This window comes from Epinephelus moara, chromosome 13 (assembly GCF_006386435.1).
Source record: "Epinephelus moara isolate mb chromosome 13, YSFRI_EMoa_1.0, whole genome shotgun sequence".
In the NCBI taxonomy this organism is placed as follows: Eukaryota; Metazoa; Chordata; class Actinopteri; order Perciformes; family Serranidae; genus Epinephelus; species Epinephelus moara.
This window is the reverse complement of record NC_065518.1, coordinates 5,702,108-5,718,009: the sequence shown is the minus strand read 5'-3', so window position 1 is coordinate 5,718,009 and position 15,902 is coordinate 5,702,108. Positions and strand designations below refer to the sequence as shown.

The window sequence follows — 15,902 nt, the reverse complement described above, 5'->3', positions numbered from 1 at the left end:
AGGAAGACGAGAAATTGGAATCCATAGTTAGCCTCGCTAGGTAGACTCAAGACGAGCTACTTCTGCTGAGGTTTGGCAAAATTCAGAGGAAAAGGTGCGAGGCCGTAGATGTATGACGCACATTTTACTTGATGAAATGTTAAAACGTTTTACTTGTTTGGTGTAAAGGCTGCACATTTTTACAGTTGGAGAATGTAAGAACTTCGTCAGGTTTACAATGGTGATAAATGAAAATATGTGCATTTAATTGTCACAGCCACATGGGGCCACTGCAGAGGGGCAAAGAGCCGCATGTGGCTCTGGAGCTGCAAGTTGTGAAGTGATTCAAGGGAAAAACAATTTTTGAAATTGGTCCAGTATTTAGCAAACTATAGCAAAAGCGAAACAGGCTGTAACACAATCACTCAGGGAGTGTTTGCACCGTTAACACACGTCCACTACAAGTGTTTGTTTTGCAACTGATAGGCACACATTGTTATACTATGTGTCCCAAAACATTATGGAGAGGATCCCTACAGAGATAGACCTGTTTGTTAAAGAGTAAGTTCCATTTTGTTTAACCACAAACAGCCACGGGATCGTGATCTCCAAACACACCAGACTCCATTTAAATAAAGAGTAATTTTAGCATGTATAGAGGCAGCATGTTTTCACATCCACCTGGGTGAATTAAGGGTTTATTTTTCCAAACCAGAGCTGGTGATTGTCGGAGCAGTGGAAAAATGACGCAAGATGTTTTTTGCGAGTTTTATTTTGTTTCTGTCGACTTTGAATGAAGTGTGTTTTATGAAGATGAAAAAGATGTTTTTATAAATGGAGTCTGGTGGGTTTGGCGATGAAGATTTTGGGGCTTTTACTGGTTAAACAAAAAGGTGCATCTCTGTAGGGATCCTTTCCATAATGCTGCCAAAAATTATATTAACAATCTGAGCCTGTCAGTCAGAAAAACAAGCACCTTTAGTGGATGTAAATTGACGGTGCGAACATGCCAAGTAGCTCAAACTAACATTAAAAATTCAAATGCGTCTTACAAATCTTGCAATTCCTAAATCCAAACAAATGAGACGGAGCAGCCGACTGTATTGAAATATTTTATTCATGTGTGACTATATCCTTAAATAAATGTATTGCTTGGGTGACACTGACATTTTCGCAGCACTGTCCATCCAAGACTTCCACTGACAGGTTGAGATGCACTAAAATCAGTCAAGTCTGCAGACTCCTTCGTTCACAGCAGCCTCACTGCTCCCACAGGTGGATGCACATTGAATGACTGAGTTGAATTTAGCTCCAGTCGAACTTTAAGATTGTGGCCACAAACTTTTTTTTAGGACTAATCTTAAAAGTTTGAAGTGGAACTTTGGTGCTGATTTACAATAAATTCTAAATATGCATCCAACCCATCCGTCCCTCGTAATTCCAAGCAGCTGGAAATCTGCAAGGTGAAGGTCCCAGTCATTCCCTCCGCAGCTCTACGAGGCCTCCTCTGCTTTAGACGCTTCCTCTGCGCCGCTCTCCGAGCTCTGCTGTTTGACGTACTGCTGCAGGAGGGCGGACAGGTGGGCTGGTTGGCGGTGCAGCATGGAGGCTGTTTGGGAGGTCAGCATTGTCAACCCGCCGACCAGTTCGCCCTGGACGACGGTCATTGAGGATAGTTTGGAGTAGTTCACCACCCCCTGTGCACTCAGCAACGTGTTGTCTATACAGGCTCCTGTTGAGAGGGGAGCAATGGTTCAATGGTCACTGTCTGTTCAATATGTTTTTCAGTTAAATGCAATGAAATTCAGATGTGTAAAATATGAATTTCATAATTTCATTTTAGTAATTAAGTGAATGAATTTGTGTATAATTGCATTTTATTTTAAAGCTTTATTAGTTCTCTCTCTTAAACTGATGCAAACACACTTTTAGGACATGAAATTAAGTTCCTGTTTGTTAGTATTTTGTTACTACACTGCTAATAAATTGTCTTCAGCAAAAAAAAAAGCCAAATCACGATCAAAACCCAAATGAAATAAAGCATTTATAGACACACAATTTTTATGCAAGTTTGTAAGTTCCTGAGGCATCATGTCATGTATGTGCAATCTTAGTCTGCAGCAAACATTATAAAATGATCACTCTCCCTCACAAAGTTCTTCCTTGCATGCAGACACAGAGAATAAACGTACCCAGGAGTGTCATCTGTGGGCTGCCCCTCAGAGTCACCAGCATCTCCTTCACTTTTGTCTCTTTACTCACAAACAGAACTGTGGGACAGAGGAACAGAGGAGCCATGTTGGAGTAAACACTGTCTTTTAGGAAGGACCGCATCACCTGAAAGAGAGCACGATTAAAGATTAGGACAAACTAAGATAAAAAAAGAAACTAAGATTTCAGGGTTTCAGAGTTGTTTGGCATGATATGTGTTTTACGTAAAGGAAACAGATCTCAGTCACGTTCTTAGTGGCTGTTTTACTAATAAGCAGCAGCTACAGAGATGATGCATGTTTCACAGCCTGAAATTCATTTGTGGAAATAGATTAAGTGAGACTAAAGCCTAGTTCACATTACACGATTCTGACGTCGCAGAGGATCTTGAGAGTCCCCTTGGGTCAGAGGTGAGTTGGCAGATAGTCACGACAAGTCCTTGTGTGTGAACAAGCCTACGAGCAAGTCGCCCCCTCGTCTGTGACTGGGACTGGATATCTGGCATGCTAGAAAACTGGAGAAGTCTGACACGACTGACAAAGAGCATCAGCCAATGAGAGGCGGGATACATCCCACGTCAGCACGCAGGAGGATGGAAGAAATGTGAGGAGGACGAGTCAAGCCAGCAAGCAACAACAACAATGATGGCGCCCACAGGATCACGGGGAGCGCGTAGTGTTTGGACCCAGGCCCTGGAGGCAGACCTGATGCAACACTGGGAAGAATATCCATGCCTTTACGATGTGTCGTCTCCAAGTTAAAAAATGTAGTTTGGTGACGTCATCGCGTTATCTGGGGCTCAGTCGGCGAGGGCTCGGTGGAGAAATCTTGTGGTGTGCACACACAGGTCGTAACGCAGTTGGCGAGACTCCCGCTGACAGAAACACACGTCGCCAGGTATGAACACTTAAAAGATTACAATAGCCTCTGCGACACAAAATCAGGGTGGAAATCGTGTAATGTGAACTAGGCTGAAGGCAGGAGTTTAACCACTTAACGCCTAATTGCATGTAATATCTCCTGATAAACAAAACAATAACTAGTAACCAACAAGTCTTCTGATGGCAGAGAGTCCATCTGTTGGAAACAAACACATGCTAGGTTTTATAGTTTAGAAATGGCAATAAAAATCCAAGACGGGGTTGCCCTTGTGGCTTAGAGGTGAATGGACCGTCCATCTTTCTTCATCTTGCCTAAAATACTGCATTAAAAAAAAGAAATAACCCACTGTCACATTCGACGTTCGACTCTGGGCTTTTATTTCTAAAGGGACAAAACAGCCACAGATGAAACAATTCTATTATTACCTGGTTGGGGAAGAACTTGACAGTGATGCCATGTTTATGAAGTCTGTGTCTGAGAATCATCATGTCCTCAGAGTTACTGCCGTTGTTCTGAACCACAGCGATCATCTTAGACTCCTGGAACACGGCTTTCACATTCCTCTTCATCATTAACATGAACGGACTATCCTGGAGGAATAAAAGAGTGTCTCATATGAAGTGGAGCTTCTAACCTACGGTCTGAGACAAGGAAAAAAGATGGTCCCTCCTTCATTCTATTATCAGCCATGGTGTGAATACTGCTCCAATGAGTGCACAAGGTTTAAGGATGACGGCGATGTATTTAGTCTAAAGATATCATTAGAATTTCTGCTATATTAATGCCAATGTGATACCTGAGTTTTCATATTCATACCAGCAAAACTTTTTTACTTTTTGTGGTACCTTAGTTTGAGGGGGAAAATAAACATCTTTTCTTTTTTCAGCAAAACCCTTTTTTTAAATGAACAAAAGAAGCCAAACTTCACGAGCAGCTGTACAAGAACTTTACCTAAATTAAACAGAATCTAAAGTTCCCAGTTTTATTAATATTTATTTATATCAGAGCCTGTCTGACCAGTTAATAAGTAAAGAAGACTACGACTACAACCACAGATTTTTAGTCAGCACCAGAAAAGTGTTGATGTCCAGGCCCTACCTACAGATGTGTGCAATTTCCTCATTATGCTGAAACAATCATTCCACGTTCTTTTATGGAGCGAATGAAGCAGCTGTAGACTCTAAATCCTGATGAAACTGGCAGATATTATCAGGTCTCAAATCAATCTAACTCCAAGACAGTGTTACAGGCATAAACATGCAACTACAGAAAGAGTACGGTATTCATCAGACATTAGAGTTCCTGAATTATCTTTAATGAAAGAGTGTCTGAAAATTGAAGACTGGGAACTATCGCTATAGCAGCAGATTAATGTCCATGCTTTTGGAATAAAAATGTTTTGGTGTCCATAAACTTGTAGTGAACACATGATATGCAGCACTGGCAATCCAACAACACACTAACAGCCTTATCCGATATATCAGCTCTTGGCTCTTTATGTGTGTCAGAGAAAGGATGAGAAGGGGATGAGTGTTACCTCCTGCATGTGTTTGCTCTTGGATGGATAGGCTCCTCGAGGAACGACCCGTTTGGGAGGAACGTACTGTGTGACAGCCATGAGCTTCTGTTTGAGGAAGTGCATTGGTCGCATGTGGCGTGTCACGGCTTTGGAGCCGTGCCGAACACTCTGTGTCAGGGGAAGCCATCCTGAAAGACACAACATGTGTTAAACACTCGCTGTACAGAGAATTCTTACCTACATACAAATTTGCAACCTCAAGGAATTTGCTGTAGCTTTTGATGCCATTGCAAATGGCAGCTTGTTGCTTTATAGGAATGTAGTTCGGCCTGCAGCAAAATACATGTCTTTCCTAGTCATACATTTCCACACTGACATGGGTTTATAAATGACATATATCAGAAGAAGGTTGGGAGGTATCCTTCAAAATTATTCATAAATGCTAACCTGCCACATATAAAAAAAGACAAACATATACTTCTCTTTCTATGATGATATTCAGCAAGTTTGACACCTATTTTTACAGGTAGACATCTGGCAAGACCTTAGCAGATTTGTCTTTCATCTTATCTTTAAAGACTTGGTGGTTGGTTTCTTCAAAAACTCAAGAAAAAAGACCATTAAATTAAATAATGATGTTGGCAACTTTGTTCTTCTATAAATGTAACTTTAGCAATAAAATCGCTTATCTTATCGTTTTTATAAAGGATGTTCGGCAACATGAAAAACTACTTTAAAATTCGAGTAACAAACAAGCTAGCATGACTCTTAATATCGGTATGATTTATGATATTTTTGTCTGGTTTGATATATCCCTGGCTCTTTTGATATAGTTCTAATTGTATACTACCCCCTTGTATACGAAATATGTATTTTGTTATTTAGTTTATTTAACAGAAAAGACTAACATCTGCTAACATAACAGACAAGTCTGAGGCAGCCGTGCTAACACCGGCTAACTAAACACAGCTAGCTTATCTAAACCGCTGTTAAACTGAAGCGCAGCTAACACTGTTAGCTTTAAATAGTTCTATAAAAACAGGTAATAAAGTACTAACTCGTTACAGACAGATAGCAAGCGTCAGAAATGCAGTATTAAATCTACATTACCCTGTTTCGGTAGTAATTTCACACACAAGGTCGCCGCCATTTCTAACAGGAAGATGTTGTTCAGGAAGTGACGAAGGCACAAGTGCTGCATTCACTGTCATCTCGGAAGAAACAGAATCATAACAGATAGTTGTGGAAATCGATCCATATCCAGTGGCGGAAGAAATGTTTCTTGACTTAGGTTAAAGAACTAATTATACTATATGAAAATATCCTGTTACAGTAAAAATACTTTATAAAAAATGTTATTTCAGTACAATTATAATCAGGAAAATGTACTTGTTTCAAATAGGCCTAAGATTAGTCTATAAATTACGTCATTATATTATTATCATTGTTGTTGTTGTTGTTGTTGTTGTTGTTATTATTATTATTATTATTATTATTATAATTCATGCATTAATGTAAAACTACTGTTGTTTATTTTTGAAGCCGAAACCATCAAATGTTCTTACATAAAAAATGACTTAAACCATCAAAATACTTTATGTTTAAAGGGATAGTTTGGATTACTTTTTAAGTGGGGTTGTATGAGGTACTTATTCATGGTCAATATATTGCATACAGTTGATGTCGGTCAGCACATTCCTAGTTTGGAGAGGCAAGCTGGAGTCTGACATGGAAGCAAGGCAATGTACTGCTGTGGCTGGGAGGCAGCAACAAAATTAATTTAAGCCACCTGAAAAAAGTTCCACCTAATATTAGTGTTAGTGTATGCTATATTGAGAGTATTTTTTACCAAGTTACCTTTCCATCAGACAGCCTCTTCCAATGGGGAAGCCATTAACAACTTCCCTGTCTATGCTCTCGTCAAAATCACCAGACTCCATTGACAAAACCAGCAATTTTAGCTCACTATACACAAGAGCTGCTGGTCTACTGCTGCCGTGATCAGTTAGTTAGTTTGTGTTATTGTGTGACTTTGGTGGTGAATCCAAACTAAACCATTCAACCGCCAGAGTCACACAATAAGATAAATAAAATAACTGTTGGAGGCAGCAGTAGAGCAGCAGCTCCTGTGTTCAGCAATGTTAAATTACTGTTTTTCTCAATGGAGTCTGGTTTGGAAGAAAGCAAAATAATGACTTAATTTTCTTGTTGAAAATCACTGTCTGACAGTAAGATAAAGCAGTAAAAAATATTCTGACTATATCACACACTCAAACTGATGTGGATTTTTTCAGGTGAGATTTTTTTTGAGTGGATAAAATGTGTTTTTGCTGACCCCACCCACAGCAGTGCATTGCTAAGCTTCTGTGTTGGACTCCAGCCTGCTTCTCCAAACTAGGGGCATAGCAACTGACATCTACTGTATGTAATACACTGACTATGAATGAGTACCCCATACAACCCCACTTCAAAAAAATCTGAACTATCCCTTTAATTTTCTGTCAGTCAACTAACTGTTTCAACTGTACTTGTATAAACTGTAGCTTAATTTGTGCAAAAAACATAATATTTTAAAACCTCTTCATATGTTTTGTATGTGAAAATCTTAATTTGTAACTCTAGTAAAGTAAAAAAAAAAGATTTCCCCCTGAAATGTGGTGGAGTATAAGTATAAAGAGGGTGTTATTTATTTTCATCTTATTTCGTTAGTTTGCTTTCTTTTGGTTGCTTTGCTTTTTAAATATTTTATTGTCTTGTATCTGCGTGATTCCAGTTTTGCCATGTGAAGCACTTTGGGCTGGTGTTTGTATGAAAGGTGCTATATACATAAAGTTGAGTTGAAATTTAGACTTTTTTTCCCTTTATTTCACTCCATGCATGTACAATATTTACACACCTAACATAAATAAACAAACAGGACAAACAAACAAAGAACTATGCATCTATACACATATGTACATGAGGGGTTTCAGTTCATAACTGTCACACAGAGGTTTTCAGTGTCCTGTATATGTCCAGTGTTCTTTGAGCTTTGGTGTAGTGTTTGAATATAGTGGTGAATTTCTATTTTTGTATCCTTGGTTTCCTTTGAGACCATTTACATTTGTGAACATAATATTTTCCATACAAAATCAACAAATTCATAAAGAAGTTTCCCTTGCCATTAAAGGGTTAGTGCACCCAAAAGTGAAAATGCAGCCATTATCTACTCACCCATATGCCGAGGGAGGCTCAGGTGAAGTTTTAGAGTCCTCACATCACTTGCGGAGATCCAAGGGGAGAGGAGGTAGCAACACAAATCCACCTAATGGAGGCTGACGGTGCCCCAGATTCAAAAGTCCAAAAACACATAATTGAAACCACAAAATATCTCCATACTGCTCGTCCGTAGTGATCCAAGTGTCCTGAAGCCCCGACATAAAAAGTTGTTTGGAAAAACGTCATTTGAACTCTGTTTTTAGCCTCATTGTAGCCTGTAGCTCTGACTGCCTCTCTGTGCACCGTGCTCACGTGTGCGCGCTTGCGAGTCCAGCGAAAGCACGTGAACACACATGAAGGCGGTGCCCATGTCTCACAGTCTCGCGCAAGCGCGCACACATGAGCGCGGTGCACAGAGAGGCAGTTAGAGCTACAGGCTACAATAGCCATGTTTCCATCAGCCTGTTTAGATGCGCATCTAGAAGTATCGCGTCGGAAAATTATGATGAAAACGGCAAAATTCTAATTAAAATCCCCTGATTCGCACAAACTAAAATACGCTCACTTTAGCCGGGTTTTGGTTGATTCGAAAAAATGTTGATTCGCAAAACGGGGGATGGAAACAGTTATGTTCGAATTAAGTCTGACGTAGTGCACCTCTCTCCATGGTGATATCCACACTCTGGGTCGGGAAGGCGGTAATGCATACAAGTTGGTTGCCAACCACCAGAAAACATAGAAGAAGAAGAATGCGAGACTTGTTTTGTTTCTGGTTCTGCGGATAACTCGTGCAAGTTCGTAGTTTTCACGAAAGTCCGTACATTTAATGGAAACACACAGGATTCGTATTTCTTTTAATGCGCACTCTTGGATGGAAACATGGCTATTGTAGCCTGTAGCTCTAACTGCCTCTCTGTGCACCGCGCTCACGTGGGCGCGCTTGCACGAGACCGTGAGACATGGGCACCACCTTCATGTGTGTTCACGTGCTTTCGCTGGTCTCGCGCAAGCGCGCACACGTGAGCGCGGTGCACAGAGAGGCAGTTAGAGCTACAGGCTACAATGAGGCTAAAAACAGAGTTCAAATGAGTTTTTTCCAAACTTTTTATGTCGGGGCTTCAGGACACTTGGATCACTACGGACGAGTAGTATGGAGATATTTTGTGGTTTCAATTATGTTTTTGGACTTTTGAATCTGGGGCGCCGTCAGCCTCCATTAGGTGGAGTTGTGTTGCTACCTCCTCTCCCCTTGGATCTCAGCAAGTGATGTGAGGACTCTAAAACTTCACCTGAGCCTCCCTCGGCATATGGGTGAGTAGATAATGGCTGCATTTTCATTTTTGGGTGCACTAACCCTTTAAGTCCTTCTTATCATACAGAAATATTATATATATTTTTTTCAAGTTTCAAAAAGTTGTTCCACTTCTACAAAAAATAACATTACATGGTGACATTCACAAAATAAATGATATATATTTTCCACCTCTTGCTTACAGAAAGTACAGTTTTCATCCACATCTTTAAATGTTGAGATGAACTGATTAACAGGGTAAATTAAATGTATGAAACTGAGACTTGCAGCACTTGAGTAAATGTACTTGGTCACATTCCTTTGGGATCAGAAAAGTACAAATAAAGTACAGTTGATCTAGTGTACATGTGGTATTGATTTATGAGCTGTGTATGAATGCCGAGAGGACCGCTCCGTTGATCCAGTCCGCCGTTTGCTCACACTGTGCAGCAACAGATCTACAAATCACACACACGCAGCTCCACTGTATCAGGTTACCTTCATGAGTCAATCCACATGGTTTGAGATCAGTGAAGCTGCGCGGTCCACTGGAGTGCACTTTGTTCTTCTTCTCTGCTTCCAGACAAAGGGGCGGAAACGATACAGTTGAGTGTAGTCAAGCTAGCGGCTCTGTGTTTACCTACAAATCAAGGCAAACAGCGACGTTATCGATACACAATCACGACGCAAAGACCACCGTGTTGTTTTATATCACTTCGGGTGGAAGTTTAGAAAAAATATATTAAATTGTAAGTCACCGGTGAGTTTTAATTTTTGTCTTCCCTCCTCCCTCCAAACGTGTCTCGGTAACGTTTGGATGTGCACGAGTCTTGACATTAGCTAGCCGTTAATGTGCATGTTTTCAATGGGGACGGACACTAGTTAGCTCAGGAGTCACGTTTCACACCGGACAGCGTCATTGTTATAGCCGACAGACGTCCACAGGAGTGTGTGAGGGGCAGGAGGTGCTGCTAACTCGAAGGCAATATGGAGGAGACACAGCTAGCTGCAAACTGAGACTCCCTCCGAGGCTTTGTCGTGCCGTGTGTTCTTCTGGGTCTTCTTTAACACCCCTGAATGGGATGTATGTTGCATCACAACTATGTGATTTGAAACTATGTTAAAGCATAGCATATGATATGAACATCAGCTGTACATTGACTCACTGATACAGTATAGTAAGCTGCCGCCAGGTGTTGCAAACCTCCTGTGCACTGTTGTTGATGCTGGCACCGCCATGGCACCGTCTGCCACCGCTGGATCATCAATTAGTAAAGTCATAAAAATGTCATTTATTTACTCTTTCATGAGGACAATGCACATGTATTAACATGGCTGTGAATGTGCCAGTGTTAGCCGGCTGGTTAACTTGCAACTCTGGTGTCTAGGTGATGTTTTGAAAGCAGAGCAACAGAAGAAATGCAGAATGCATGCAGAAATGCAGCATCAACACACATTTATGAAATATGCAGACATGCACAGCAGCAGTAGGCGATAAGACTCAATGGAGATCTTGATAAAAATGTGAGAAGATGCAGCTACATGTAAGTAAAATGGTGATATGACACTATAAACCGTGCATCACAGAGTTGTAAGACACACCTACAAAAGAAAATATCATTATATATTTACTTTAGGCCACATTTTTATACTTGTAACACCAACCCCCCCTCTAAGAGATCCAGTGAGCTTACACCATGTCATAAGGTGATGGTACGTGGGTAACTTCAGGCAATGCAGATCAGGCAGTCTTTGACACAATCATCACGCACACAGTGGGTTTTTAAAAGTACCAGCGCAACACTCAGATTGCTGGTAATCTCCATTGCCTCACATTGTTACCCTTGTATCCTAAATAAACCCAATGCTGTTCTCTCCTCTCCACCACGTTGGTTCTCGCATGCTTCCACGATGCAACAATCTTGACGTTGACCAGGAACCTGCTGGTCCCCAGGTCTACCTGATGAGTATGAGCCTGACTACAGAGCCCCCTAACGATGTTCCCGCTGTTACAGAAGGTTTAATATAATCATTATTTCTCTAACATATATGTCTCTGTATCACTCTGTCCGTGTGTCAAGAGTCGAGGAGTGAGTCAAGTAATGTGTGGCACTGTAAATGTTTGTAACCCATTTGAAACGGCACTCGACAAGTGTCCAAAACACATGTGAACGTCTTAAACTCTCAATATTAAGAGTTTTAAATTTACAAGGCTCAGCAGCCATTAAAAGGGTGGGTGTCTCCAGGACCAGTAACTCTCTGCTCATTATTTCTAACCCATCAGAGAGCAAAATGACCACAGCCGAGAAGAAGGACAAGAAGCCAGATGAAGTGGCAGAGGAAGAGGAGGAGGAGGAGGAATATGTGGTGGAAAAGGTCCTGAATCGGCGAGTGGTGAAAGGAAGAGTAGAGTATCTTCTCAAGTGGAAAGGCTTCTCTGAGTGAGTGTTTTTGGGGGGAAACTCATCACTCATCCACTCCATCTTTTCCTGTCATTATCCAATTTAGACGTTCCTCTAAATCAGAGATTGCATCAAAATTATAACCGGTATTTTTTACAGGTGACTACGATATTAATTAACTGCATTTTAATAATAAGATTAATTTTTTTTAATGAAATATGTCTTTTATTACAAGGACAACAAACAAACGAGAAGAAAAAACAACTCACAAAAAAAAAAAAGAGGACCAAAACAAAACAAAACAAAACATAAGCTATATATACACAGATAAGTAGCATTACGTACATTTAGCCGATGCAGATGTAGTAATGTAATACTTATACCATTAGAGAAGATAACATCTTTGCTATGTGCAGTTGGGAAAAGCAGATCAAAACTAACGCAATGACAAATTAACAATAAAAACAAAATAATGCGATAAGAATAAAGATAAAAATAATAACAAATAGCACACAACACCTGCACATTTCATAACCCTTAACCCAACCCTACCCTACCCCCTCCCACAGATCTTTCTCCAATCTTCGAGGTTCTGTTTCCAGAAAGTATATACTAATGTTAAATAATATTAAAGGGTTAAATTAGATTTCGTGCAACCTCAAGTGCCTCCTTTCTAGCTTCAAGGACCCGCTGGCCTGCTCCATTCATCCTGGCAACGGAGAGCTCTATGGACAACATCTCCACCAAAGAGCAGGTCCATTGTTGTATGGAGAGTGAGTGTGGTGGTTGCCACCTGACAGCCAACATCTTTTTAGCTACTGTACATGCAGACAACCATAAGATCCTTTGCATATGGTTGAGGTTTTGCCCAGAATCATCATTTAAGAGCATAGATCTCGGAGTAAGATCAATCTCTAATCCAAATGCGTTAGAAAGAAGTTTTACTATTTTTTGCCAAAGGCTTTGAACTAATGGGCACTCCCACATGACATGCAGAAAAGTCCCTACTTGATTCAAGTTACATAGATTACAATTTGGGGAAGAGGATATCTTAATCATGAAGCGCCGTTTTGGTGTCAGATACGTGCGATATAGAAAGTTGATATTAGTTACCTTATTGTTTAAATTTTGTGAGGAAAAAGCAATATTTCTCCAAACTCTAGACCAGTCTATAGATGATTCAGGGCAATCCTTATTCCATACCTTTGTTATCGCTAAAGGGGTCTGAATATTTTCCAACAACGTATTATAAATTACAGAAACATGCCCTTTAGGTAGGACAGATATTTTCTTAAACATTTGCATTATTGGATGATTAATAGGTTTCCTGTCAGTCATTATACCTGCTGCTCTTAGGGCAGAACGTAATTGCAAATATAAAAAGAATGAATTTGATGACAATTTAAATGTTTCCCTCAAGTCCTGGAAGCTTCTTAACCCATCATCATTCATAATGTCTCCTAAACTGTGGATTCCTGCTTCAACCCATTGAGGTGAGATAAAGTGGTCCCCACCAGTCTTAAGAAGGGTATTATGGAATAATGGAGTACTTGCATGCCATTTGGATGTCCAATTATATATTCTTTCAATTTTCCTAAAATTTTGAATTGCATTGGCTATCACTGAACCGTACTCCAATTTACATTTATTTATAGAGAGACCTGTAAACAAACAATCCTTTAAAGAGGCAGGAGCCACCAAATTCTTCTCAATGTTCAGCCATGGAGGTGAAGCTCTCTCACTGAACCAATTTAACAGAGGACGAAGAGTAAGGGCGTGGAAATAAAGCTTAAAGTTAGGAACCGATAAACCTCCCAGCTCTTTCTTTCTTTGTAAATTGATTAACTTTATTTTAGGTCGTTTGCCCCTCCATAAAAACCTGGTAATAATGCTATGTATTTTCTCCCAATATCTTGGAGGAGGTGCCAATGGTAACATGTAGCTACAGAAATTAACTCTAGGAAGCACATTCATTTTAATTATTGAAATTCTACCAGACAGGAATATAGGTAACTTTTGCCATCTTTCCAGGTCTTTTTTGACCATACTAAGAGTATTATTGTAATTCTTAGTAATTGAAATTAATTAACTGCATTTTCATGCACTTGTGTCCGCAGGGAAGATAACACATGGGAGCCAGAAGACAATCTGGACTGTCCAGATTTGATTGCAGAATTCCTGCAGTCCCAGAAATCAGCACACGACGGAAAGAGGAAGGCAGCCGGGGACGCAGATGGAGACGAGAGTCGAACGAAGAAGAAAAAAGACGATGTAAGTCACAATTCTTTGTTTCTGTTAAGAGTCCAAAAATGGTCTGTCAATCATAAATGATATTGGGGTTAATTAAAGAATACTTGACCCGCAAAATTACCATCTGTATATCAGTTACTCACTGTGTGTTACCTTGAATTTGTGTATAAAACTTTTTCTCAAACGAAGAATCCAAAAAGGGCAAAAATAGTTCATGACCTAAAGTAAATGGAAACCACATTTAACAACAGCAAAACTATACTAAAACATCTCTTTGCAAACACTCGCACAACTCCTGCAGTGTAATCCAAGTCTTATTTATCTAGTCATACGCCCAGTTTTTGCATTTTTGGGAAGTACTGAACATACAACCAGATAAATGAGACTTGGATTATACTGCACGAGATGTGTGAGAGCTTGTGAGCAGATGTTTTTATCAGTTTTGTTGTTTTTAAACACTTTCCCCGTTTACTTAAATTCATGAAGAATGTTCATGTTCTCTTCGTGATTTAAACGCAACTTTGGCTGCGTAATTTACATACAAATTGTCATTTTGCAGGTGAAGTATTCTTTTAAGGAACCATATTTTCTGTTAAAAGTTTCAACTGAACACCACAAAGACGACAGCCAAAGGTCTGCTGATCACCAACATGCATGTACGTTTTACACCTGCACGAGGACACAACTCATCTGTGTCTGTTGACCAACTGTGGAAACCAAACCAAGTAGTCTAATATTTTTTGACACCACTGTAAATCAGATTCAGCCTCGTCAGTGATAACATGTGTAATATGTATTAATATGTCTAATAAAAAAGTTGTACCCGTCACTGTTGAGCTGTTTTCTTTGCTTCGCTCTGCTGCTTGTTGAAGAACAAAAGAAAAGGCAGAGGCACAAAATAAAACCCTTTTTGATCCACACAGCGTGAGATGGACATTTTTGTGGGCAGAGCAGTCGCAAACATTGCCAGGAAAGAACAGTAAAACACAAACCAGCCTCAGTGAGTCGGTTAGATAAAGAGTTGCAGGCGACAGGTGTTTATTGTAGTTTAGGCAACTGTAAACCACATCAAGGCTCGCCACATCACGGGCTCGTGATAAAGCAGGATGCTGGTTTCCCGACCGTATGGGAGTTCAGGTGCACACTTTGAGAGCGCCTTTCTTTGGGATCAATCAACCAATAATAGACTCCCTCCTCCACATGTAGGATACCCTTTGTGTGGTCACACACCCACTATACAGTACAGGCAGCTCTCAGGATGGATCCTGAATGGTTGGACTTTACAGCAGTCACGCGAGCAGACCAGGAAGTCTTGAAATTGGTCCAGTATTGAGACACTGCTCCAGCTGCAGCAGCAAAACAGGCAGCAGTGGAAACTCTACGGGCAATTGTGCACCATCAATTTACATCCACTGGAAGTGCTTGTTTGGCCACTGATTGCTCGGATTGTTTTTAGAAGTATCTGACTACATTATGGAAAAGACTTTGCAGAGGAATTAAGTCCACCTTTCCAACCAAGTCTCGCTCAGTGAGAAGTCTTGTTCTGAAATCTTGCGAGAGGTGGAGTACAGACAGCATAGCTTAGTGTTATCTATGAGGCTTTGTGTGTCATGGCTGAATATTAACCTGATTTTGGCAATGTGGAAAATTTTGCAAGATTTTAGAACAAGACTTTAACGGATCAGCGAAAGGTGAGGAAAAAGTATTTACTTTCTCTGTTGGGTCTTTTCTGTAATGTTGTCAGACTCTTGAAATAACAATCTGAGCCCATCAGTAGCAGCAAGAACTTTTAGTTGACAGTACACAATTACCTGTAAAAACTGACCTATAACTAAGTCCTGCTACTGGACACAGTCCAATCGTAAAGTAGCATCAGGCCAGCTTAGACCAGGGTCCCACAACAACCCAGCTGTGCTCCATTGACTCTAATGCAGTCGCTTCAGATTTCCTTCATTTTCAGGCTGGTTTTGTGGATGTGGAGCTAAATGTTGTGCCTGGGGCACGTCGTGTATTAATGATACTCGTTACCTGGAGAAAAAGATATACGTTTCTTCCCTGTTCCAAAACCAAAATCAAACCCTGGAAAGTGTAGGGTTAGCTAGCTAGCTACTGAAGATATAGCCTACTGAATGCATACACATGCTGTTCATCTGCACACTCTGCCACGCAG

General features: G+C 40.4%; 2 protein-coding genes across 6 annotated transcripts in view; one reads left to right on the top strand and one right to left on the bottom strand.

Moving 5' to 3' along the window:
- Positions 1-1,078: 1,078 nt before the first annotated feature.
- mrpl10 (mitochondrial ribosomal protein L10) lies at positions 1,079-5,812 on the bottom strand. Its single transcript, XM_050059766.1, has 5 exons — positions 5,702-5,812; positions 4,610-4,779; positions 3,498-3,662; positions 2,172-2,316; positions 1,079-1,711 (listed from the first exon to the last, which is right to left on the bottom strand). Exons 1-5 carry the CDS (start codon positions 5,790-5,792, stop codon positions 1,473-1,475), a joined length of 810 nt encoding a protein of 269 aa, XP_049915723.1. The 5' UTR covers positions 5,793-5,812; the 3' UTR covers positions 1,079-1,472.
- Positions 5,813-9,626: 3,814 nt separating this feature from the next.
- Positions 9,627-15,902, top strand: part of cbx1b (chromobox homolog 1b (HP1 beta homolog Drosophila)) — an 8,603-nt gene continuing 2,327 nt past the window's right edge. The window contains exons 1-6 of one of the 5 annotated variants that reach the window (XM_050059774.1): positions 9,627-9,840; positions 10,469-10,624; positions 11,017-11,098; positions 11,365-11,521; positions 13,600-13,753; positions 14,292-14,572. In XM_050059774.1, coding sequence (XP_049915731.1) covers positions 10,613-10,624; positions 11,017-11,098; positions 11,365-11,521; positions 13,600-13,753; positions 14,292-14,435 — 549 coding nt within the window. In that variant the 5' untranslated portion in view covers positions 9,627-9,840; positions 10,469-10,612 and the 3' untranslated portion in view covers positions 14,436-14,572. Of the gene's footprint in view, positions 9,841-10,468; positions 10,625-11,016; positions 11,099-11,364; positions 11,522-13,599; positions 13,754-14,291; positions 14,573-15,902 lie in introns of those variants that run through there. The other 4 variants (XM_050059771.1, XM_050059770.1, XM_050059773.1 and 1 more) reach the window with 4 other exon arrangements.

What these genes read in the sequence shown, in the direction of transcription:
- mrpl10 (XM_050059766.1), bottom strand. Translation starts at nt 5,792, where the DNA reads ATGCAGCACTTGTGCCTTCGTCACTTCCTGAACAACATCTTCCTGTTA. An exon ending in GAAATTACTACCGAAACAGG is followed by an intron (nt 4,780 to 5,701) that starts GTAATGTAGATT and finishes TGTGTCTTTCAG; the next exon opens with GATGGCTTCCCCTGACACAG. An exon ending in AGAGCAAACACATGCAGGAG is followed by an intron (nt 3,663 to 4,609) that starts GTAACACTCATC and finishes TTATTCCTCCAG; the next exon opens with GATAGTCCGTTCATGTTAAT.